This window comes from Cuculus canorus, chromosome 3, assembly GCF_017976375.1.
Source record: "Cuculus canorus isolate bCucCan1 chromosome 3, bCucCan1.pri, whole genome shotgun sequence".
Lineage (NCBI taxonomy): Eukaryota > Metazoa > Chordata > Aves > Cuculiformes > Cuculidae > Cuculus > Cuculus canorus.
In genome coordinates, this window is record NC_071403.1 from 48,532,279 (window position 1) to 48,557,857 (window position 25,579).

At 38.4% G+C, this 25,579-nt stretch overlaps 1 protein-coding gene across 8 annotated transcripts in view; it reads right to left on the reverse strand.

Annotated features, from left to right (window-relative positions):
* Nucleotides 1-25,579, reverse strand: part of ARID1B (AT-rich interaction domain 1B) — a 336,332-nt gene that overhangs the window by 283,092 nt on the left and 27,661 nt on the right. For all 8 annotated transcript variants that reach the window (XM_054061620.1, XM_054061622.1, XM_054061624.1 and 5 more), the window contains exon 2: nucleotides 20,294-20,488. In XM_054061620.1, coding sequence (XP_053917595.1) covers nucleotides 20,294-20,488 — 195 coding nt within the window. The remainder of the gene's footprint in view (nucleotides 1-20,293; nucleotides 20,489-25,579) is intronic.

Genomic DNA, 25,579 nt, shown 5'->3' on the forward strand with positions numbered 1-25,579 from the left:
AGGGGGAAGATGACACGCACCAAATTTACTGCCTGGTTCTGTAAGACCCCTAATTTCTCCTAGAGATATTTTATTAACGCAGTCCCGCTCTCTAATGGTGCTCGTTTCCTGACTCTGAGAAATTATTGGACAGTTTGCGCTAACTGCTTTCCCGTCATGTTTCATTTCCAAACACCGTCTTCTGTCAGTTTATTCCCATTCAACCCAAAGCGACTGTCACCATGAATACAGATGATCTGCTCATTTTTATAATCATCTAATTTTGATTAGCTTCCACCTCCTCTACTCCTTGAACTTAAAAGACTAAACAAATCCAAGCAAAAGAAAAAAACCCACTCAACACACTAGTAGATTAAACATGTTATGGGAAATCTATTTTGCACATATCATTGACCCATTTATATGTTATTTTCTTAAAGACAAGAAAGGAATTGTGGAAAACTGAAAATACCCAACCAAACCCCAAACCACCCCACAATCTACACTATTTTATGTATATAAACGTCTTCCACCATAAATAGACACGTGGGGCCTTGGGCAGCCTGATCTGGCGGGAGGTGTCCCTGCCCATGGCAGGGGAATTGGAACTAGATGATCTTTAGGATGCCTTGCAACCCAAACTATTCTATGCTTCTGTTTTTCTATTCCTGCTCATTCTGCTAAGATTTAACATTCAACCAAAAGGAGAGGCCCTTCTTGAGGGGGCTGAACCATCAAATCCTAGCACCCACAAACCCCCATCCGCACTGGAAACACTCTCAAAATGCAGCAAAATCCAGTAAAGATTGGGGAGAGTCATGGGAGGGTTAAAAAGAAAATAAGGAATCCCTGGAAATGGTCCTGTGCTGCAATTATGTAACTCGATATCAAAGGTGCGAAAGCTGGAATGAAAATATTTGATGTGACAGCTCTTCACCTCAGTTGTAGCATGCCCTATCTAAATAGCAGGAGAGCAGATGGTAATTTTCAAGCACATTTAGATCAGAATACAAACGATACTTAAAAATAAATACATAAATAAACAAATAACAGCACACATGGAATAAATAAAGCAAAGCGTGTGTAGGGGGAGAGAATTTCTTACTAGGCTAACCAACATAGCAGGGGGGAAAAAATCCACCAGCACACCCACTAATTTACAGTCACACAAGCCCTTCTTCAGATCTAACATTTATCATTTATTTCTAAGCTAAACCACCAAATTGTGGGGTAATACAAAGATGAATACACTTGTCCTGGCAGAAGCTTTGAAGTTCATTGGTATTAAACCTGCAGCCTACTAAGCTGTTAAAACTGCCCTTTCAAAAAAAGCAGCTCCTAAGCACTTATTTTGAAAACTTTAACTGAATAAGTAGACTGCACAGACTTCGTTTGAACACCCAACACTATCTATAAATTTATGCAACATCAGGTGCATCTTTAAATTCCAAATTTTTCAGATGATAAGAAGCAATAAACCATTTTAACATTAATAAAGACTGGATTCAAAATGCTGCTTGCTCCACAGATAATTCTGAATAGTTTTCTAACTACCCAATCAAATAAATCAGTGTCGGGGGTCATGGCAGAGGTGGACTTGTGAGCTATAGATGATCTGTATTTAATTGTTGCAGCAAATCCCAGATTTAAAGCATCACTATGGCTGACAGAGCCAGAAACAGTCTGTGTGGTTACTAAGAGTGGTGCCTACCAGTGCCCAGGACTCTATACTATCAGGATGTTTCTGGATATGGAGATACATATAGATACATGTATGTATGTGTATAAGTAATATACCTGTGTATATGTGGGTATATATATTATGTCAAAGACAAAATTTAACAAACCTGAGACCACACGAAGAGAAAGGATAAAAATACATGGTGAATTGCTCTTAAGAATCTACTCATCACACTACAGCCGGTGGAATGGAATGTCGCCCCACACCTTTCCCTATTCTTCTCATCTCTACAGTAGGCCAACATGCCCTTCTGCTGGTCATCTTTTCAGGATTGCCACCTATTTTAAAAAGCGAGCAAATGACAGCCTACCACTGTTACAAGTTTTATGATTAGGTTGCTGTGTTTTTAAGGAAAAACAAAGAAGTTTGCCCACTTAACTAAAGAGAACTTCTAAAACTGTTTTGATACAGTGTTCTAACAAGATACCCTCCAGTACACTGATCTTCCAGAGTTACAGTAACATCCATGCCAGTAAATTGTGAAAGAAAACATAAAACTAACCGTGCCTCTTACCTCACTTATCTCGACATTAATTATTCCAAAGCCCTGATGCTTCATCCAGAGCAGCAACACCTAAAATTAACAATTTCCTCTACCTGCACAGCTACTTATCTCACCCATGCCCGTGTCAGTTCATGTCACAGTCACTGCAACTTTCCTCTCTGGCACAGTCACACTAGTTTTATTACCCCACAGTCCTATACTCCTGCAGATACCTACTTGATTCTGTGCTGTCTACACTGTCCCTTGTGTCTCTGTTTCTGCTTCCTTCGCTCATCCTTATTTTTAAAGACCTCCCCAGCTCATCTCCAGACCTTCCCCTATGACACTATCATCTTACGAAGGAACTCATACACCGTACAGCAAACCCCTACTAACTCTGAAAGCAAATCTAGAACTCTGACGGCTGGAGTGGAGCAGTTTCTCATGGTGGTAAGAAGGCACATTTTGACCCAACATCAACTGGGACTACAAAGATTTCAAGACAATACCGTACTAATGGGAGGGGGAAACAGAGAAATATCAAACTAAGTCCTGAAATAAAAGCAATTAATTGCTGCATCTAAAGCACAAGTGTTTCCACCTGATGTACAAGAGCACATTTGTTCAAAGTGAGCTAGAACTCCATCACATATAAAATTTGGATTTCAATTCCATATTTTGCAAGAACACAATTTCTGCTCAATAAACACTATTTGGATAAAATGCTACTGAATATGCAGCATCAGGTAGGTATTTTATCATTTATTTGCAAGTATCATGCATTTTATAATAAATTAGCATAACAGCTTAGCAGCAGAGTCAAAATTTGTACCCAAGCATCCCAATTACCAGGATTCTTTCTATATTCCAACCCTAATGTGTTATCTCATTTGCTCATTAGTATGTAGTATACATGCATTACTAAAAGCACACACAAATGAAATTATCATAAATATATAACTAAAGTTACATTTTTATTAGGTTTACAGAAATTTGAAAGAAAACTGAACTATTACAGGCAAAAAAACCTTACATACAAAATTGTAATATGTTCTGTATTCCATTTAATTTATTCTCCAAAATACTCCAAAAAGTTCTAAAGAATTATATTTTATATAAAAACTACTAATAACTATCTATTTATTGTCTAAAGGAACTAGAGGTTATTTTCTGAAATACTAACATGAGTATATTGTAACATGGCTCTCAGGCATTAAAAAAACTACAAAGCCATTTATTAGCTATTAATAGAGCCAGACCAAACTGATATGATTAAGTCACAGTTTAATCTACTGTACAGGTTTATGAATTTGTTTAACTTGCTTCCTTGTGGTCAATTTTGGAAGTAAACTGTTAATCAAACAGTATTAACACCCTTACTCCCAAAGCATGCCAAGATAGAGAAGAACAGATACAGGAGTGCTTAGTATGCGTAAGCTTGCACACAGTCTTGCATGGAAATTTGATAAGGTAAGCTTTTCTTTATTTGTACAATTTTGATTTCACTAGCAGTGAGAAGTAAGATGCACGGCTAACCAACATACATAACACAAAAATCATTCTCCAGAAGTGCCTCTCACAAATAGAGTAAAACCTACAAGTCCACACCTGACCTTCTTTCTTGGAGAAACTCTCGAGGGTCTTCAGTGGGACATATTTAGGGAAGAAAAAAAGAACAGCTCAAAAAAAAAAAGATAAGTGCTTCACAGTTTGAATGGGCTTAACAGAACTGGACCAAGGTAAACTCAGAAAAAAAAAAACGACATGTACCCCATCCACCAAGTTTCCTGTCCAGACGCCCTCCCTACGAGCTACAGTTGGTTATTACTTCTTGCTGCCCTGCCCACCCACAGTGCAGAGATCACAGCAACCCACAGACCAGTTTGCTGCCATCTCAAAAGTAAGTTTATTTCCAGAGGATGCAGGTATTATTTACTTGGTTTATTTAGGGTTGTTCAGTTTAGAGAAGAAGAGGCTGGGAGGAGACCTTATTGCTCTCTACAGCTCCCTGAAAGGAGGTTGTAGTGAGGTGGGTGTTGGCCTTCCCCCCCCAAGTAACAGGTAACAGAATGCAAGGAAATGGCCTCAAGGTGTGCCAGGGGACAAAAATTTCTTCACCAAAAGGGTGGTCAAGCATTGGAACAGGCTGCTCACGGAAGTAGTGGAGTCATCATCCTTGGAGGTACTTAAAAGACACGTAGATGTGGTGCTTAGGGACATGGCTTAGTGGTGGACTTGGCAGTGTTAGGTTTACTGTTGGACTCTATGATCTTAAAGGTCTTTTCTAACATAAATGATTCTATGTTTCTATGATTCTCCTGCTAGTGATTCAAAATGTGATACAAAATAGCATTTCTGTGGACTCTTACAGTTTATCTGGCTTGTTTTAGGAGAAGTAAGAATGCCTTCCGTTTCCACAAGGTGTTTTCATACCTTCATGCAATTTAAATTACCTGTCTGATGGCAAACATCTCATGTGTAGAGAATCCATCTCCACAAAAAGTGCTCACTTTCATAAAACTAACAACGACATTACATTATTTTTAGTAATTACAGTTCCTAGTTTCTGAAGGCACAACAATGTGCTACAGGTTTAATAAATTGACCGCACTGTTGGAACATGAGATTCACTAGAGAAAGAAAAACAAATATTCTGATTGTAATAACGCAGAAGAAAAGTGATTTTACATTCATGTCACTCAGTACTTTAAATATCAAGTTAATTTTCAGTTCTTTTGGGGTTATTCTGATTGTTTGAAGATATTCTGCTACACTTGAGGGAGTCAGCAAGCTTTACACATGGCATCCACAGTTCTCCCATTAATGTGCTCTCCTTGTCTGTGAAAGTACAGCCCATGCCATGTACCTGTATGCTGGACTGAAGAATTCTTTTTTAATATTTTTGTTCCACATATTCACTTATACACAGACTCAGGCCAAGAGACCTGAATCGCCTCCATCTAACCTAATAGACATTAAGTTCTGGGAAAGCATACTGCCCAGAGAAGTTGTGGCTGCCCCATCCCTGGAGGTGTTCAAGGCCAGGTCGGATGGGGCCTTGGGCAGCCTGATCTAGTGTGAACTGTCCCTGTCCAGGGAAGAGGGTTTGGAACTGGATGGTCTCTGAAGGCCCCTTCCAACTCAAACCATTCTATGATTTTCCAGTTCACTGAAGCCTCCCAATTCTTCATCTGAGCTCCATCATCACTAGCCATTCTGAGGACCAAAAACCAGATGCAGTGTCCCTTTCTTTTACTCACCCAGCATCATATTAATGCTTTTACACTGCAAGACTACACAAGTAACTTACACTGAACTCATTATCTACCATGACCTTCAATACTTTCTCTTGTTACTACTTTTCCTGAAGAAAAAGGTATCCCATAAGCGAGACCTGTATTTTAGTTCCTAGAACACAGCAGATTCAGTCAAATCAAAGTATTGTATATTAGTCTGGTCTTATCGTCATTTATATCGGCGAGTAGGAAAATTTGGTATTAATAATATAGTTTAATATTATGTTGCATTAATTAATATTCGGTAATTCTTTTAAAAAAGGTTTAGTCTCACTGACTGTTAACTATCCCATTTTGCTTATTATTAGCTCCAGCTTTTGCACTACACTTGGCAAGCCTTTTTGCTAAGCAGAAAAAATGTATTTAAATGTCCACACACACTTATTTAAGTAATTATGTACTTAGGCAAATATTTATTCAGTTCTTAAATTTAACATGCTTATTACATTAGGAAAATGGTAAACAGAACATTTCTCTTTTACCAGATCATTTTTTTAATTCACAGTTAGTACTCATTTATAGTCGAAGGAATTTCACTCCTTTTAAAATGGGTCTCAGTCAGTTAAAGAAACCACTTTAAAATAAACTTGATCCACATTCAAAATATCCTTATTAAACAAAACAAGAAATAGCTTCAAGAAGTGAAGCTTCTAGTTCTAAAATTCTGACAGATGCTGGAGACAGAAACAGCAGGAGAGAATTAAGTTCTTCCTCAATTATGCATTTAGCAAAAAAACCTTTAAGCCATTTCCAAACATCATCTATAGAAAAAAAATTCCTCCCAACTCATTTAGCTTATGACCATCCCCATGTTTGCACTGTTGTCCCTCTGAAAGTAACAGACACATGCTTATACGTGTATACAATATATCCACCAATCTATATGTATCCATAGTCATAGATTTTATGTTCTAGCTTATTTGAGCTCAGTTCTTTCTGCATACAACATAATTAGAACAAGCTATGGCCTTCATAACTAAAAAACACTAATTACTTCTGTGACCAGTTCATTTTCATCTCCCTTTGAATTCATTCGTATCGAGATACAATGTTTTTCCACACAAATTGTCACCTGCATTTACACACAAACTGCTTTTTAAGAGAAATTCCTAAGGGTTCCAATACTGTCACCAGAAGGTGTTCAGTGGTATCTAGCAGGTACTAGCTAGCACCCTCATCTCCTGCCTTCCGTGCCAGGACACTAACTCAGAAGCATTTAATATCAATTGCTTTTGAGTACTCAGTGATTCAGAAATACATAATATCGCTCTTGATATAAGAGTACCACTTTCCCTCCCCTTCTACCCATTCAATTCTCTCTAAATAGGTTATAACCATTTATTTTAACATTCCAATCCTGTGAACTTTCCCACTAGATTTCAAGTAATACCAAGTAGATGAAATTTATAATCGTAAATGAGAAATTTCAGCTTCTCTTGTTTATTGCCCTGGCTGCCAGTATTAAAGTATAAGCAATTAAAGAGGGTTGGGCTTTTTCCCCCCTCCTATCATGTCTGGGTACCTTAATCACTTCTATTCACAGAACCATAATATAGATTTCAACATGTTGCTTAGGTGTTCCTGTCACCTTACCCGCCACTACCACTGTCCCAGTTCAGAGCTTATCTACCCCCCCCCCCCAAGCCAAACAGCCCTCCCAGCAAATCACTTCTCTGACTACTGGAGGGAGCCCAGCCAAAGAACACACTCCCTTCCCTTCGCAGGCAATAACCGGCTTCTCCAAAAACCCCAAAAGCTTTCTAACCTGAATTATTCTCCCTACCAGCAGGTCACTTTCATGATCTTTGTTTCTATGCTGCTTTTTGGAAAGGAAGGATTTTTGAGCATGTCAACTGGATACTGAGGCTTTTAAAAGCCCCCTGCAACTAGCATCAAACCCCTACCTTACTAATGTAAATTCTTCCACCAAAGCTGACTGACAGATCAGCCAAATGTGGCTCAAGGGCAGGAGAAGGTGAAGAGGGGGTCAATAGATTTCTTGCACTAACTAGCAAAGGTGGGTTTTCTTCTATCTCATGAGAAGTTCTCACACTTTGCAATGTCCCTTGGACATCATCTCTTGGGACTCTCAGCGCCCTCAAGAGACTGAGCCAGACTCTCCTTTCCTGAGGCCAGAAAAAGCGGGTCTAGGTGTATTTTCTAGCTAGTGGAGCAATTCAAGCACCAGAGCTCTGAAGTCCTCCAATCCCATAGCATGGATTTAGTCCATTTATTTCTATTACCTTGAAATTTCTGACAAATTCTGACATTTTGTTCTATACTGGAAAATGAAGCCGCCACTACTTCAGTACACAGTATCGTTTAAGGAAGCATCATATTCTAAAGCAGTGGTTCTTTATGGTGTCCAAAGGTATAACAAGGAGTCAAGTCCAGGCTAAGACACTAAATTGCTGTGGCCAGCCCTGTACCATCACCGGCCTTGTTCAGGAGGAAGATTATCATCATTTTTACAAGATTTGCATTTGCACTCTTATTTTCACATGGGAACTCTTTTCTCTCATGTTACAAAAACTTACCTCCATCCAAATGATTTGTTTTTCCTAATACATGTCCAGATTTTTCCACAGCCCTACAGTCACTGCCTTTACCTCAAATGTGTCACAAGTGGAAGGGAGACCTTTGAGACAGATCAGGTCATAACCACTGTTATGTTTTCCAGTAAATAACCCCAAGAATGGACAGGTGACCACGGGAACAGCTGGTAGCCTTTCCCACTCTCCACTCCCCACCCCACTCTGGAAAAGGAAGCCTCCTGTGCCTCCAGTTGCAAATTGCAGCTGTAAGGGCAAAACTGACATGAATAGCATGACCTCAGGCAAATTTCACTAAAAATCATGTAAACCAACAGGAGAGCTAAGGGCTAGTGGTGGTGTTCCTGAACACAAACAAGGTTTCAAAGGGAGCCTTCCAGCAATACCGTTTCCTCCCCCAGAAGGGAGGGCAAAGAGAAGACAGACCCAGCATCCATTACACCCCTACCCAGCACGTTTCAAGCTTCCATTATTCACTTATTTTTCCATAAGCAAATTTAGTGTAACTAACAATATTAATGTAGCAATAAGGGCAAACATGTACGCCTCTGCCTAAGCTGACAAACATTATTTGCAAGGCTCATTTCACCTGCAGCTAAACAGAGGAAGCTGCCCCAAGACAGGGAATCTTGAGGAAAAAAGATGAGAAAAAATCCCTCAAGGCAGCTGCACGCAAATATACTGTTGAACATTGCGTGCTCCAATAAGCATTTACACTGACTTCAACTGCAGGAAAAATTACGGGACAAGAGTGAATTCACATCCTTTCAAGGGGCACCACTGCCCAATTCATTTTGCCTTTTTCAGCACAATTGGAATTTTCACAGCATATCATGCTCCGATGTTTGACTATCTCAGTTTCCAAAACAAGATGTTAACAGCATAGATAAAGAACTCCAGCAAGGGCGCTAAAACAAGAGTGTGCTTTTTTTCAACCGCTGTTCAAATATCAGCTACAATTGCCTGCCACTGTATGAAAATAATGAACAAGAGGTACCTCTTTAAAGAAAATATTTGTCTTAGTATTCTTACTGCAGCCTTAAGGTGAGCCATTCACAATATTTGTTTTCAATTGTAATTTGATGTACTCCACACCACGTGCATTACTATATGAACAGTACTACTCAAAGCCACACAGGGAAAGCAAATATTGCATTCCAAAAACAAAGACCACGCAGCAATAAAAATGTGCAGATTTGCATTAGATTCACTGTAAAAATGTCTCCAGGCAAATCACAAACTGTTATATAGCATCCTCAATATTTCCCAATGCTATTGTCTTCCTTTAATAGGGAAGGGGAAAAAAAAAAAAAAAAAAAAAGAAAAAAGCCACGATGAAAAAGGCCTTCAAAATGGAAGTTCAGTAATTATTTACAGCCCAGTATGTAATCGGCAAAATGACTGGCAAAGTTCTTAGCACATCAACTCAGATATATGTAAGCATGGCATTCCTTCCCCGTGGTAGGCGGCTCCATGTCAAGCAGCTATGTGCTAGAACTTGTCCTGTGCTACCTGTTCAAAGGGAACTGTGCAAGAATATTTCAAGCTCTGACAGATACCATTTTGTGCAAAAACATCCACAGGAGTATTACAAAAAAAGACAGCACTGATGTTTCAGCAACCCCAATGTCAAGAAAGGTGCTCTCCTGCATTTTTATTGACATGCAGGAAGTAGATGATCATTTCTTGTACAATCAGCACTAGCACTGCAGATACTGCTTCTCTATTAGTCTCCTGCTCCTTTCCATGCCTTTTACCAAACTATTATTTAAGACTTTGCGCCTCCTTTTTTTAGAGATGCTAGTGAAAATGCCAAATAACCTGGTGAAATTTTGCATCTCTAAGACAGTAAAAAATACCCAACAAAACCACAACGCAATAAAAAAAGCTATTGTTTGCAGCGTTTTCTTAGTATAGGATTAACAACTGCCAAAGTGTGTTGTCCTTTCCCTTTGTAAAAATCTTGGAAACACTTAAATGTATTATGCGGAAGAATTTGGGACACACTCATTCCTGCCTAAAGCTGGAAGTGGAATACATATGATCAGGCCCGCATATAAAAAATACTTTTCAATGAAAACATGTTTTCTTCACTAAGCAGAACAGTACAGGCAGTATCCATCTTCTCATATTCTTCAGACTTACAACCAGGTTTCATAACAATAACTAATCCTCTGGGCTATAACAACAGCTTTACAGAAAGCAAAAGTTTCAGAGTTCCTGCAAGCGAGCCTAAAGCAACTCTAACAAAATCACAGCAATTCACATGTACACAGGGCTCTGACAGTCAGATTTTTATTCTCTTCTACAAGATCTTAATGCGTTCCAAGAATAGGAATATATAGCTATATATGTGAAAGACAAAAACGGGATGACAAAACACAAGAGAAAGAAGACAAGCCTACATCCAATGCACCCAAAGTATACCTGATCTTATCCTGGATATTCTTCAATTACTTTTTGCGCTTATGCTCCTTTTTGTAATCCCTCCATTATAGGCCTAAAGCAATATTAGAAAACACTATTTTTCTTCTAATATATGAAATTAAAAAAGGAAGGCCAAGTACCCCCACCCTTTTGGCGTTTACTGAATCTATACTTCACCACTTGCTGCTAGACTGCAAATTTAGTCAGGTCATAAAACTTAATCTTCAGTTTGAGAAGGATACGTGGGATTTCTCGTAGCATTGCCTCAGAGGATTGAAAACCCACCTGCATTCCCTCCAACATCAGGTATGTTCTTTTTCTTCAGTGAACGCAAGGTCTAGAGTATCATTTTCCACAGAACTTAAGGTTCATTTTAGAAATAATAGTTTCCTCTCTAGGACAACTTTCCAAACATAAAGGGGCCATAAATCTATTAAGTTCACACTTCCAAAATCTGCAGCGGATATCTTGGCCTCTCATTTTCTTCAGTTTTGCCAACCAGCAATAAAGCAAAACCAATGAAAATCACAAAACCAGTCAATATGCATCCATCCTATTAAATACTCTCCAGTACAGTGGAAGAGTCAAAACACATACCAGTTTTCAGTGTTGCCAGCTGGGAAAGTTAGGAGAGACAGCAGACCGAGCAGTGGAGCTACTCAGGAGGGGCAGGAGGAGCTCAAAGCAGAGGTCCTCCCTGGGCAGCCCGGCCTGCTTCCTCTGTGCTCAGGCTCAATCTGTTCTTGGCACAGACTCTCACCTATTTGCTTTTACTGAGCATCACATGCAGAGCACGAAATAGTTCAGAGAGAGAGACAATCCTGTACAAAGAACGAGGCAGTTTTGCTAACCTGTCCTGTAAAACATGTATTGACCAACGTGGTCTGTAAAACACACACATGTACATAGACTCAAGATAGGTTATGTCACTTCTATTACTAGAACATCATCTTCCCTAAGTGGCTACATAAAATTTATTTTTATTGGATATTTGTCTCAAAAGACAAGGTACACCAGAGTTTGCCAAGAAACACACAGAAATCTCTTCATCCCTGTTCTGTGAAACAAGCTAATAGCAAGGTGTAATTTGTCACTTTGACATAAACACTGAAGCCAAATTCACCCACCTTCCGCAACGTGTGTTTGAATATAGGATTCAAATGAGCTTTCTAATGCTGTCCAGTCATTAAATTATTTCCTGTTGTCTTTGTTAGCACACAAATGCAGAAAGCACTCCTGAGAAACAAAGTCCAGAACAGAAGGAAAAGAACAGAGCATAGAAAGAAATAAAACAGGCATTGGTTCCTCCTCTTCCCCTCCCCCAAAATACATTACACTATTCAGAGATCAAACACGCATCAGCAAAGATGCAAGCATTTAACACATTTGTTCTACCTTAGGCAAAGCAATGAATAAGAAACACAAGTATCAGGGAAGCACCCAAAATTGGAGTCACCCCAGGTAACAGAAGAATAAAAGCCTACAAAAATTAAATGAGCTGTAGGTTTAAGTTATTCCTTAAGTTCTTAAATCTTTCTCTCATCAGTCTTGAAAAACAAAATAAATACCAAAAGCTTAAAGTATTTAGATGAGGATCTTTATATGCACCCAGTTAGTATAATTATACGGAGCAATGCAATATATAAACAAAGATGAGTTATTAAAAAAGTACCTACAAAGAATATATATTAAATATATTTATTTAATATATATTGGGTTTTATTTCTTCAAAGATTTTAGGACTTACTCACTCCCACAAAGGTCTTAATGGTTTGGGTGATAAAACATACAAAACTGAAGCAGATCACTGAGCAACATTTGATTATACTGCATGAGACACGTTATTTAAGAGTGACTACAATTATAAGGTGTGGAAAATGCTTCTGATTTTTTGCAATACTTACTCTGCTACTGTAAAACTAATTTTTACTTAAGTTTCACTGAAACCAAATCCAACATAAATATTAGTCATTCAACAAAGAAAAATAAGCTGCTGGTAGCAATAGGATTCTAACCTGAGTTACAGAAACACCAGATATATCTTGGAAGGTCTATTGTTCCGAGAAGAAAGCCACCCGACTCTGTCCCAGGGACACCAAAGTGAAGGGTACAGACCTGTCTTATTCTAAAATTCTCTTCAATTGACTTAAGAGGACTGATTCTGCCTACACCGCTATCAACTAAAGACGAGCCACACAACCTCAGCAACGTGGCCCCTAATTGCAACCGTAGCTCCACTGAAGTCACACCAAATTTCCCACTGACTTCATGCAGGGTTCACCTTTTTATCTTCAGCCCTGTTTTCAGCTGTGGGAAACACACTCCCTATTTTTTAAAAAAGCAAACCCTATTGCCTCCCATGCTTCTTCTGAGTAAGCTCTAATCTACAGAAAACGGATAATATCTCCTGAGAAACTTGTACCGAGACTTCAAAAAAAAAACTGCCCCCCCAAGGGACAGTATAGAAAGTAGAGTTACAAAAATCCTAATGTGTGCACGTGTGATGGGTCTGGATGCCATTTCAGTTGTTTGGAGCGCCAATTATTCTATGATGAATATTATTATTAGAAAAACTACTATGACTATAGTATAAGGAGTAACAGTTAATTACTCCTTACCTACTCTTTAAAACCCTCCTGGTAGAGTCATTATATGGCAGCTGTTGAATAGAGTAATGCAACAGCCTCTTCTTAAAGCAAGATCCTTATTTTACTTCAAATGTAAATAAACTCATGTCTCCTGCTGCCACGTAAAATGAACTGTTCGTGAGTAAATGATTTTCTATCTTCCCAGTGAAGCAGCAAACGGCCCTCTGTTCTCAACTTCTGATCATCAAAATCTATTTCTTACCTGACTCCAGTGTAGACTGACAGCTAAAGATGCTAGCAAACAGAGATCTCAACAACAAAATAACTGCTGCTTCCCTAACAGCAACCTTTTTCAGCACACCAACACAAAGGGTTTGCATGTTTTCCTCTCTCGTGCCCTCACTTCCAAACAGAATAACAAATGTGATTACAGCTATTAAATATTCCAAGTGAAGTACAACCATTTATCAGTAACGAAAATATATTTTATTTGGCATAGTACGTTGACGATTCTTATGCACTTTCTATACAAATGTAGACTGCCATTTACTCTAGGATGGATGTAAAAATTAGCATTTACTGAACATCAGTACATAGTAATTGAACAGATAAAAATGTCAACCCTGTTTCATCTCCAAGCTTTCTCTCACCATCTGAAGGTTCAGTTCTTTTTCCTTTTCAACCTAATTTTTTCTGCACAGTTTCAAAGAAATTATTGAAGCTACTGAAATGTTTCTATTTACCATAATAATGCAATTCCACTACATTAGGGATTTTCTTAGGTAAACAATCTCAGATGACCAGCATTAAGATGAAGAGCTAAGCTGCCATAAAGAACCCAAAGTTGTGTCAAATTTGATTCCATGATTATCTGTAATCTGTGCTCACCTCCCTCTATAGAGTGAACTACTCTCAATAGAAGGGATAATTCTAAAGGAGACAATACAACATAAAGCCCTACCCTGCCATGAACTAAAGTAGCAGGCTTTTTTTTTTTCAACTTAGTCAATGAGGCTTAGTATACCCGAAAGAAAGAACAGTGCTAAACATTTTCCTACAGTCTGCACAAGCATAGCATTTAGCATTTACCTAAATCTGAAATTTAAAAATCCCATTTCTTTACATGACAAAGTGTAACAGCTTTCCTTTGCAATTATTAACACTTGAACATCAAAAGATCCATTCTTAAACCCGACCTTACAAGGAAGGCAAATAGCTCTGACTTCTTGTCCCTTTTTCTGATTCACAAAAGGAAGGATTCAGACTTTACATTCTCCAGAAAGTGTTTCTTCTACTTATTTTATTGATTTTTCTTTTTTTCTGGAAGTTTATAGCAGTCCAACATGACGGCAGATATATACTTCAAATAAAATTTTACGAAGCAATTATTTTCATTCTAATTATTTACATGTTCCTAAAGGAAGAGCATTTTGGGAAAATATTAATCTTAAAGAATTTCAAACTTTTTCCTATCCAGGAATTTCTAAGGAGGTCCATAACCTAGTAGTGAGAGCTCCAACTGAATGCCCAGGAAAAAAAAGTGAAACAAAACAAATAGAATAAAACAAACAAAATCCCAAAACAAAACAAACACCCACAACCCCAAAACAAAAGAAAAACAAGCCCCCCAAAAAACCCAAGGCAAATCAAACAAAAATCTGAAAAAACATACTTCTGAAGCACACACTGATCAAAGCCTCACACTTCCTTTTTATGTGTGCACATGAAATGCATCTATCAATCTTTAGGAGAAAGCAACACATCTCAGTGTTTTGTCCTCTGCTGGTTTTTATTTTTTTTGAGATTCAATCATATTGATTCTTTCTCTGTTCTTGCAAAATGAATAGGCTAAGAAATGAAAACCTTGCTTATTTTCTGCCTGCTCTCTTTACCAACACTAACATCAACTGTGCTAAAAGCTGCTTAAAAGCACAAAGAACTGCCATCTATTCAATATTCTCTAACTGGTGGGAGCAGTTAAAACACACAGCAGACAACAAATTTGACTAATATTCGCTGCATCCATGCACTATACTTTAAGTAAATGCCTCAGAGCAAAACATTACAGAAAGTCTCACTTTCTTGGCATACTTCAGTCTTCTAGAATTAAAATGTTTTCAGACAGTAACTCACACACAACCAGCCACCCAGTAATAAACACATTTGTGTTTGCTAGCTTTAAAAATCTACCTGCCAAACCAACAGCCAACTGATTTCCTTGGCGTAAATTCGACATTTCCAGTCTGGGACATTACCAAATATAAGTAGTGCAAACCCCTTCCTCAATCACATCAGTGCCGCTAGAGTTCGGGTTTACTTAGAGTTTCCATTATAAATCCTTGCTGCACATTACCAGAGGTTTTGCAACTTCTCTGCCCCTTTAAACATAAGTTACTCCAAGTTGAAACGTGCCACATAAGACACAAAAAGTAAGCAGCATATTTTCCCTAATCCTCAAAATAATCTGTACATTAGAAAAAAGGTCAAAAAAAAGAGAAAAAATATTTCTCTTCATATTTACAGTTCCACTCTTAAAACTACAAGGACACTGATAACGTTTATTTTTTAATTCTGCAAATCAAGAATATAAAAAAAAGGTTAAAGGGACATTAGCATCCTTTCATCTTATAGTATTTCTATAGCAAAAAAAGGGAGAAAGAATAGACTGAGGCTCAAGCCTTGCAACAGACTTAACTGCAAACAGGCTCAAGGGACTTAGACAACTGTACAATTGATATTGAAACAAAAAAAAGTACCAAAATACTCCATTTTAAGCAACTACTCGGAATGGCTAGTGTACATACACACAACTATCTTTTATAAAGAATTTACTACGCATGATAGCAACACAATCCTATTTACACAATAAGTTGTTGTTCCAGTCCATCAAGTAGCCAAGGAATTCTAATGCATCCTAAAAAAAAAATCAATTAGGCAATGATCATCTGATTAAACAGGCATATCACACCATTCAATTCTTTCAAGCATATTCATAAATGTCTTCAGACTTCACCGAAAAATTCCAAGACCTGTACGGGACTATTTTAAGGAGCTGATTTTTAAGCTTAACAAAATAAAAGTATTACATGCTATTAACATGAAAAAGCAACACCATCAGACAACTACAGGGAAGAAAAAGAACAATTTATTTTAATAGGTACTCTGAGGTATTTCTAAGTTTTTATAAAGTAGCAGAAGGCTTTCGTACAGCACATAGAACTAAAGCACAGAAACACTTAGACAAGGCAATCAAACGAAAGCTAGAAAGTGATTGGGGAATCGTTGCTTGACTAAGGTCCAGAAGGATGGTGGGAGAAAACGAAGTTAAATGAAAAGGAAATGATTGTCTTTATAATCAGATCTTATTACTCACTCTATAGTGAAATGTATTGCAAAATCAAAACTGAAGTTTGCATGCCCTAAGTATCCCTGCATATTAGGATTTTCAATTTTGACAACACCTCTTTGTAATTCCAAGAAATGTCTAAGAGATTAGAAACCAAAATTTAAACCTGAAGCTACGTTTTCCTGCTTTTACATACATACTATGGTCTCCCTAAGGTCCTGGGTAAACAGTGCTAATAATCCTAAAATTACACTCATCCCACACAAACCAGAAGAGACAGTACATGAAACTACGATATGTAAGTATTAGGAATTACATGCAAGACCAGTATTACAAAACCTTGGGATGCAAACATTGGCCTTGTTGTAACTCATGTTTCATTCACTCAAAATGGACAATATAGGCTCATGTCAACTTACTCCCAGCTTTCCCTTAACTTCTATCCCTCCCCTCCCACTGAAAGAGGACAGGAAAGAGACAAAATCCCCAAGTTTTCTAACAACATAAAAATCTCTTAGTAATTAATTCACTCAGCACCCATATTTATGCCTAGAGACAAAACAGACAAATTGTCAAGTCTGCAATCCTATAAATTGAGTATATGACTTTTAATAACACCTTCCTTTTTTATAGTTACTCTTAAAGGGGAAATATAAAAAAATCCAGGTTCAAATTAGGTTTTTTATCTCCTGATCAACTGAGATAATTTTACCCAAATCAGTCCAAGCGCTGAATATGTATTTTTTTTACTCACACCAAGTTAACTGGACATGCCCTTTAAATCTGACAAAATGCTGCAGCGTTCTTCAAATTCCTTAGCATTTTGTTGCAACAAGCTATCACACACCCTCACATGAGAAATCTGGATCTCTGTTGTCAACCTCGCGTTACCATTAGCTTCATCACAGTTTTACCTCTTCCCTACGTGCCTAGGTACATATCTCAATCCTTTTATCCTTACTTATATTAGTGAGTACTGCAAAAAGATCGTATGTCAAATTTCACCCCTTATGTAAGGTTTATTGTTTTCTTTGGGGATCATCATTGGTAACTCAGGAAAGATGAGTTCCAAGCTCAAATGCTTAGGATATCTGGTTTCTCTCTTCACAGCATCCTTTGCAGCCATGTCTCATACATGTTCCCTATGCAGAACACATTCCACACTTCCTGTACTCTCTTCAATATCCTGTGATTTCCACACAGACCGTTAAGAAAAAATGGGGTTTCATTTGTACCTTCCTGTTTGGTATCAAGCATGCCAAGACCAAAATGGCATTTGTAAGAGAATGTCTGCAGCATTACGTAGGTATCACTTTTTCAACAGGTTAGCAGGCTGTTTTTGACACCCATGCTGTAGATATGTAGAATGACTGCACCTGACAACACTTCATCTTTTTCATCATCTTTAATCTTTCACTGCTTATGCCAGAGGCCTCCCTTCCCACGAGCTCTCTCCTCTACCTCTGGGCTGCAAGCTGGAACACTCTGTTCTCTGCTGCAACACAACATAGACCAGCTACCTACAGCTAGGCAATTATTTTCATTTCTACCATTTCCATTAATTTTAGCTGGATCTTTAGGATGCTGGTTTTCGTCTTTATTTCTTTATCTGCAGCATCCTGCAGCAGAGCCTGCAAGTTAAAATCTGTCAAGTCCCATAGTTCTAACCTCAAACCACAACAGTCGCTGATGAAGAGCCAGACCTAACATTTCAAGGTCTTCTTCAAAATTCAGAAATCTTCACATTCTGACAAAATCCTGCTCATTTCATCCAAAGAAAGTGAACTGACACTTTCTGCTGTCTGAGCAAAAGCAGACTAAAACTTAAAATAAGAGCAAACTTTCCCATCAATGTTTCCCACTCTTCCTACAGTGTGGCACTTCCACCCTCATAACCCATCTACCCAATGCTACCTCTGCACAAACTTAAATGTGAACACTGTATGTGTTTAAGAACCTGTATTTTTTAACCTATCAAGTTTTCAAGAGCTCTGTGCTTTTGATAAATTCCATGTGACACAGTAAAGGACTCCAATTTTCAGAAAGGGTTGAGATTAATCTCCTGAAAATTTTAGCAATATTTTTTTTTATATATATTATATATAAAAGTACATGCTACACAGCCAATTTTAACAAGCATAGCTGGGCTCTCCTTATTTAATATTCATGTCACAGGAGTAAAAATCCAGCCAGGAATCCAATTGTGGCATCCTGTGCCAAAGACAACTTACCACTCAGCTGGTAAGTTGGCAATTCAATTTACAAACCTGCATTCCTGAATTTTAATCCTTTGTAGAAAGGTGGTAATATATGAGCAATATGAAAAGAACTGGATTCAGATCATTAGAGGTTCACAAACCAAACACATGAAGCTTTGGAGGCTGTCCAAAACAAAATCATGCCTAGGTGGTGATGTCCGTTCAATAAAAATCCAATGTCATAATTATCCTCTCCCTTTTTCCCCAAAGAGCATTAGTGCTCAGAACTGTGCTCCTGCTCAGCCAATTACATTAATGCTGTGAGAAGACTGATAGGGCCGGCAGCCAATCACTGTGCCAGGTCACTGCCTGCTGGCGGGTAATTTACAATTATCAAGCAATTAGCAAATGAAGTGAAAATTTAACACTCATCTCCACATAACGCAGAACAACTCATTTTAAAATTAAAAATATGTTTTAATAACTTCATTTTGGCTACAGCCACACGAAAATAAAGCCTCTTTTTCTCAATTTCTCCTCCTTTTACGACTGACAAAATGCTTTGCTGTCTGAAGCCAGCAACCAAATACATTGTTTGACATTTCTAAACCAAACAATCCATTCTTCCTTACAAATAAGTATCTATTTAACAGAAAAGAATAAAAATGAAGTCCGTTAATAATGGCACTCAACTACCATATTTGAAACTTATTTAATTAAACCACCTGATTAACATCCAGTCCCAGGAGTCCAAAATGTTCTTACCTTCTCTACATGTATCAATAAATGAAATAAAAACACACTAATTTGCAACTGGTCTACTGCTCAAAACACATGTTCTTTCCCATTAATGATCAAGTTATTGCTCGCAACAAAGTACTGAACTCCCACTGCCTACACTCGCAGTCCTAATTTATAACCAAAAAAATAGTAAAACGCAACTTATTGATAACCTTGGTTTATCCTCTTCTCTAGAAAACTACTGTATCTTCTTTAGTATACGGTACAAACATTGGAATTGACCTTCTTTAGAAGTGTATAAAAAAGGCAGAAGAGGTCAACATCAACAGTGAAATCAAAGCAGAAAAAAAGGAGATTCTTGCATTTCTACGTCCTCTGATATAAAATAAAAAAATAATCCTGATTTTAAGAGTCAGTAGAGGGAAAAAAAAGATAGGTAAAGCTACAGGCTCCTACCAAAAGGAGGAGAGGGGGAAAAAAAACAAGAGCAAACAAAACACATGAGCAACAGCTGACATAAATAAGTAACACTGGACAACACTAATCTTGCTGCACTGATGACAGCTCTAGGTTTTCATCTTATATTTAAAGGTATCTAAGAAAGAGAAAAGGAGAAAAAAATTTTAAAAATAAAAAAAAAAAAAAATCAAGGCTCAATTATGTGAACTGGGAAAAAAAAAAAAAGCATGGCGTTTGACATACTTCTGTCTCCAAGAAGTTACCAGTAATAAAGTAAACTTTTTCCTGACTCTACAGGATTTCAGAAAACATTCACACTGTCAACATAATTTATCAACTTTTAAAACAGTCCTTTGTCCCCATCTGCACGAGAAATATTTCTGTTTGTTTTTTTGGTTTTTCTTTGCCTGCATTACCACAGTGTCAGAAAGGGAGAGGGAAAGGAGGGAAACCAAAGCAACACAGAAAAATCCTCCACAAACCTGTTGCTGTGGATACTGCATTCCTCCCATGGCTGCCGGGGCTCGGCCCTGCATTCCCACGGGATAGCGCTGAGGGCCGGGAGGGCCGTAGGACTGCCCCGGGTAGGGGCTGCTCTGCTGCGCCTGAGAGTGAGGGTTATTGCCCATGCCGTACAACTGAGGTCTCTTCATGACCATTGGATCCATTGAACTGCCCTGTTATTAAACACAAGCGAAGAAATACTTTTAAGATACAGAAAGAGAAAAGTCAGAATAGTCATGCTTGCTGCAGGTAAACTGTACCTGTATTTTCTCGATACTTTATACATCAACTATTGACTTGATATACAAACAGGCAAAGTACTATACGCTGCTTTTCATTTTAATTAGATGACTTTTTGACACGCAAGTTTGGGACTTCCAATTATTATTATTATTGTTGTCATTATTATTATTATTATTATTCACTCAAACTGAAGTTTGTCTCTTGCCCACAGAACAAGCAGAAAAACCGCCCAACAAATTTCAGCTTAAGAAATAATTAAGCATGTTGTCGTCGACCGATTACCATCACTGACTGTAATGTTTAAATAAAACCGTGTCTGTCAAGAGAGACACAAGTAGTGGACAAGCCATTTAACTTTGAGGAAATGTATATTTTCATACTTTAAAAAATGGGAAAGTGGAAAGAAATAAAGTTTCCAAGAAGTGAAACGCATACAGAACGTGTATTTCAGTATTCTCACAGTGCTATCATGTGCATTAATAAGTTTCCAGATCAAAAGGCAAGTCATAACTCACATTTTACATGAAAGTTTATTTGCCTCCTTAACAGACCTCAGAAAATCCAAACTGCAATCACTAAGAGAGGGGGAGGGGAGGCAAGGGAGGGAAGTTTTATTTTTAGACTTTTTGGCAGCACTTACCAAGCACCGTAACAGTTTCAGGATGGGTGTCAACCATTGTGTGGTATTAGTCTCATGTTTTATTACTGAGGACTAACTGAACTAGAAAAAATATCATACTTTGTCAAGCGAAGCACTGTATTGTGAATATGACATCCATTTTTTAATTGCTGAGTGCCGGTTATATTCACGGAAGAAAGGGCGGGGGGAAGCTTTTAAAAAGCCTATCATAATCTCATCTTCATGAAAAAGACATATTCCCTCCCCAGGAAAAAGACCTATTAATTCACCCTGCCAGCCCACCCTCCCACAATGAGTAGGATGCCTAGCACATTTTTACATGTTTTCCTACAGAGTAGTGTTGGCCAGTTTCATTTTATAGCCTCCTGTGCAACACAACTTCTACAAGTCCTTTTTGACTATTACAGTTTGATGTAATAGTTATTATGATAATAAATAACACTTCCTCCCTCCGATCCCTGTTTCTTCTCATTATTGCTGTTTTTACTACTAACACGCTACAGCTTTTTCCCCTATACACACAAACTCTGCGCTCTCCAAAGTAGTCACTGCTTAATGAACTGCTATATGTTGTTCTTACTATTTCTTTCCTGCAAATAAATAACTCAGACCTTCTCACTGTTTTCACTGGCTCACCCCACGCTTACTAATACCTATTTGCCGGGAACATCACCAAAGCCAAATAGAGTATTCCCAATGTGGACACACTACACCTGAGGAGGTGGAAATGACAACCTTCTCCTCACACAACACCTCCATTTGCTTCAGAAGAGGACTGCCTTCTTTTGCCACCACAGCGAACTGCACACTCACTTCTAATTTTGGGTGAGTATTACTCAGCAGATTTCCCTTTATATTTTAGCTTCTTTGTGGCCAGATTAGCAGTTTCTATTTTTCACCACTAAATGTCCCTGGTCATACTATTTATATTTAACACTTTTCAAAAGCAATGGTTCCCTGACCACTTCAGGCCATCTGACCCATAACAACTCTCATATTTTTTTGATTTTTTTTTTTTTCCCCGTTATGGACTCTCACCACATTTTTAACAAAAAACAACATCAACACAAAGGTTCAGCAGATGAACTAGAGATTCCTTCTTACACTGTTTGAAGGGACAACTTAAGTTTCATTCTATAGACAAAGATACTTTACCTATGTTTATTTATGTGTTTTAACATTCATTCTGTGCATCATCTGTCATATTCATCACCTCAAATATAAATCCTTCCTCAAAGCAAGCCTTGAGTTTCCTTCAAGAGATTCTCATGAAGCCCAACTACCTTCTGTTTCAGCGCAATACTCGCAGGTCTCAACTCCAATAACAACATTTACTCAAATTCAATTTTAATTAATTTTGCGCATAATGTTTTTGGTTCCGCATCTTATACTTAAACATAATTATAAACAATGCAGACAACTACACAGCCAGAAAGTATGACACTTCCCATTATTAAGACTATTTTCAGGTGCACAGAAACTTTGCCAAACTTCAAGCGTTTAGGCTGAAATTTTCCAGGCCATATGTATGCCTGAGGCTGAAATTCTCTGGAAAATTCAGCAGAAACAGTTCAGCTATGTCTTAGAATGAGGTCACAGAAAAATACATCGTTTATGTTCTTATATAAAACACTTTAAAATACCTCTTGAATACCATGCTTTGGGGCAGAGAATTTTAATTTGCTAGGGTGATGCTACACATTCAGGAAAGGGGAAACGTGCACCTCTGTCAAGAGAGAGCACCTGAATGTCACCAGGCCATGAGGAGTAGGGCAGGAAGAAACGGGAGTATGTGAGCAGCACAGCAAGACCTCACCAGAGGAGTTACAAGGGGTACAGAGGCATCCTCAAATTGACGGACACAAAACCAGGGACAATGGGCAAAAAAAAGCAGTGGAGACAGAAGTGAGGCAGGAAGAGTTGAAGGGTGGAAACAAGGTCAGGATGTGACATGGATACAGGCCGAAGAGCCTGTCCTCTGGAGTAGTGGCCTCCAAGCAGTGTATGTTTTCTCTGTGTGTTAGAAGAGTGAGCCTCACTGCCACTTCACCCATCCTCCCCTTCTTCTCACCAGCCTGCTGTCTCTTTGCTTCTCCTTATTATCTTCCAGAGAGCTGCTCCCCTTTCCCTCAGACGACATCCCTCCACTTCAGAAAGGTGGGAGGATAAAGAGCCCAAGATACTGCCGTAACCCCACTCTGTAGGTGATCCACGTGATGCTGAAACTGAGGCGGCCGTGGTCATAGGGCATGGGTAACAAGGGACCTGGGCGTACTCAGAACTCACTGTGGACTTTCTTGAGGCATCAAGATCGATGATTGGCAATACTGACTATGAGAGGCCAGACAGAGAACAGTAAATATCCCCAGGCAAACTACTGAGACAACCCAGAGATACCCACCCTATCTGTCAGTGCTGCCTGTTCCCTTCTCCCTCCAAGGCATCAGGGAAAGAAAAAACAGTACAGAAGTGTCCTCTGCTCATCTTTAGGACTGGAGAAGACAGACCCAGCGAGACAGCACATCTCATCCCAAGTACTGGCCGGTCCCTACAGAGCATGGCAATTGACTACCTTCAGATTAGATTCCAATCCACCTTTAGCTGTGCTGCACAGGTAAGACACCTACCAGTGACTCTGGCTGTTACCAACTTTCTAGACAGCAAAACAAAACCAAATAGCTAGCTCTTCCCCAGGCTTAAGAAACTTTACCATGGCAGAAGTCAAGAGCTGTTAAAATTAAGTTTACCCTTGCAACATTAAATGTGTCTCCTTCATAGATGGAATTGTGTCAGTCTTTAAATACACAGTCACACTTCTGTCCTCCAGGCAGCGGATGTGCCTGCTCTACAGACCAGTGGACAGCAGCAGGTGATGGGCTTGTTGCGCACTGTAAGACCAAATGCTTCACTTATCGTATGGGTAGGGAACAAACTGCGAGACGGTCTTACCACGAGGGTAGCTGTGTGCTGCTCAGGCAGAACTGGAGTCTACCCCTGCATCTGCCACAATTTTTCACTAAAACAAAAAAAATTTAAAAATTTGCCAGTTTAATGCATCCCTCGTTTTCTGACTTGAAATCGTGGCATTTAAACAGCAGAAAATGCTGCCTATCTACAACTGCAACTACTTTGGCATTTTGTGAGAGATGTGCTTTGAAGGTTTTTTCAGAAGCTGTACATTCCTCAATATTTAACCCACAGTCATCATAAACAGGCCATTCAAACTTCCTACAGCAATGCCTCAGTTTCCCAACTGTAGAAATCAAAAAAATAATCATCATACCTTCACCAGAGAGGTGATTTCAGAATTTAATATGACCATGATCAATACAATAGAAGACTCTCTAACAAAACAAATTGTCTTCAGAACACCATACAACAAAAAAGACCTGGAGCCATACGCTGAACAGAAAAAACAGCTACTCACCCAGCACTGCATATCCTATACAGTGGTGGTAAAATAATTACAAACTTTTCCAGCTTTCACACATGCACATTTTTCAGATTTAGCATTCTTTTAAAGTTTCACATTTATAGCAAGAGCTTCTTTCATCCACAATGTTTTGAAAAGTTATTTAGAAAGATTTCTTAGTTGACAAATATGTATTATAACCTTACGTGAAGCTTCCTGTAACATTTGTGAAGTTCAAATATTTTCTTTAACATTGGTTCCAACAGCTTTCAAAGGCAAGTTTTGGGTGACAGGATGATTATGACAAGTACCAACCTCTTCATGTTGTAGATATCAACAACCAATCTCTCTGCACCTGCTCCCTGACACTTATTGAAAATGACAGTATTGCTGTAACTGCATTAAATTCCAAAACCCAGTGGGCATGTTTGACCATGAATGGATGATGGCACCTTCCATGCCTTTACTTAATTCTATTATATGCTGTACTACAAAGTCTTAATTACTTTTTTTGTTTTATTTTAGTTTCATTGTAGTCATCAATATCCAATTATTTCCTTTATCTTCCTTTACAGAAGGGTCCAAATTTTCTCTAGCATTATTTTACTCCCAATATACACATTACCTTTTTACCAATTCAGCTAGTGTTTGCTCATACTGTTTTTACTGTTATATTCTGCCAGACAGGCCTGAATGGATTCAGCCTTTTGTTTCCAATTCTGCACTTCCTCTTCAAGTTGCTGCATTTAATTTAAACTTTGCACAGACGTGCAGTCTCTCCAAATACCTCAGTTTCATCCTCTGCTCCAGTCCACAGTAATATTATAATTTATAACCCCTTTCTTATAATGCCTATCTTGTGTCAGTATCAGATTCATTTGCACATGTACTATCAGGCTTTGGAAAAGTTCTTGCCTATTACATACCTTGTGAGTGCATTAAACAGCCCAATGGAAAGTTTGTTAATGA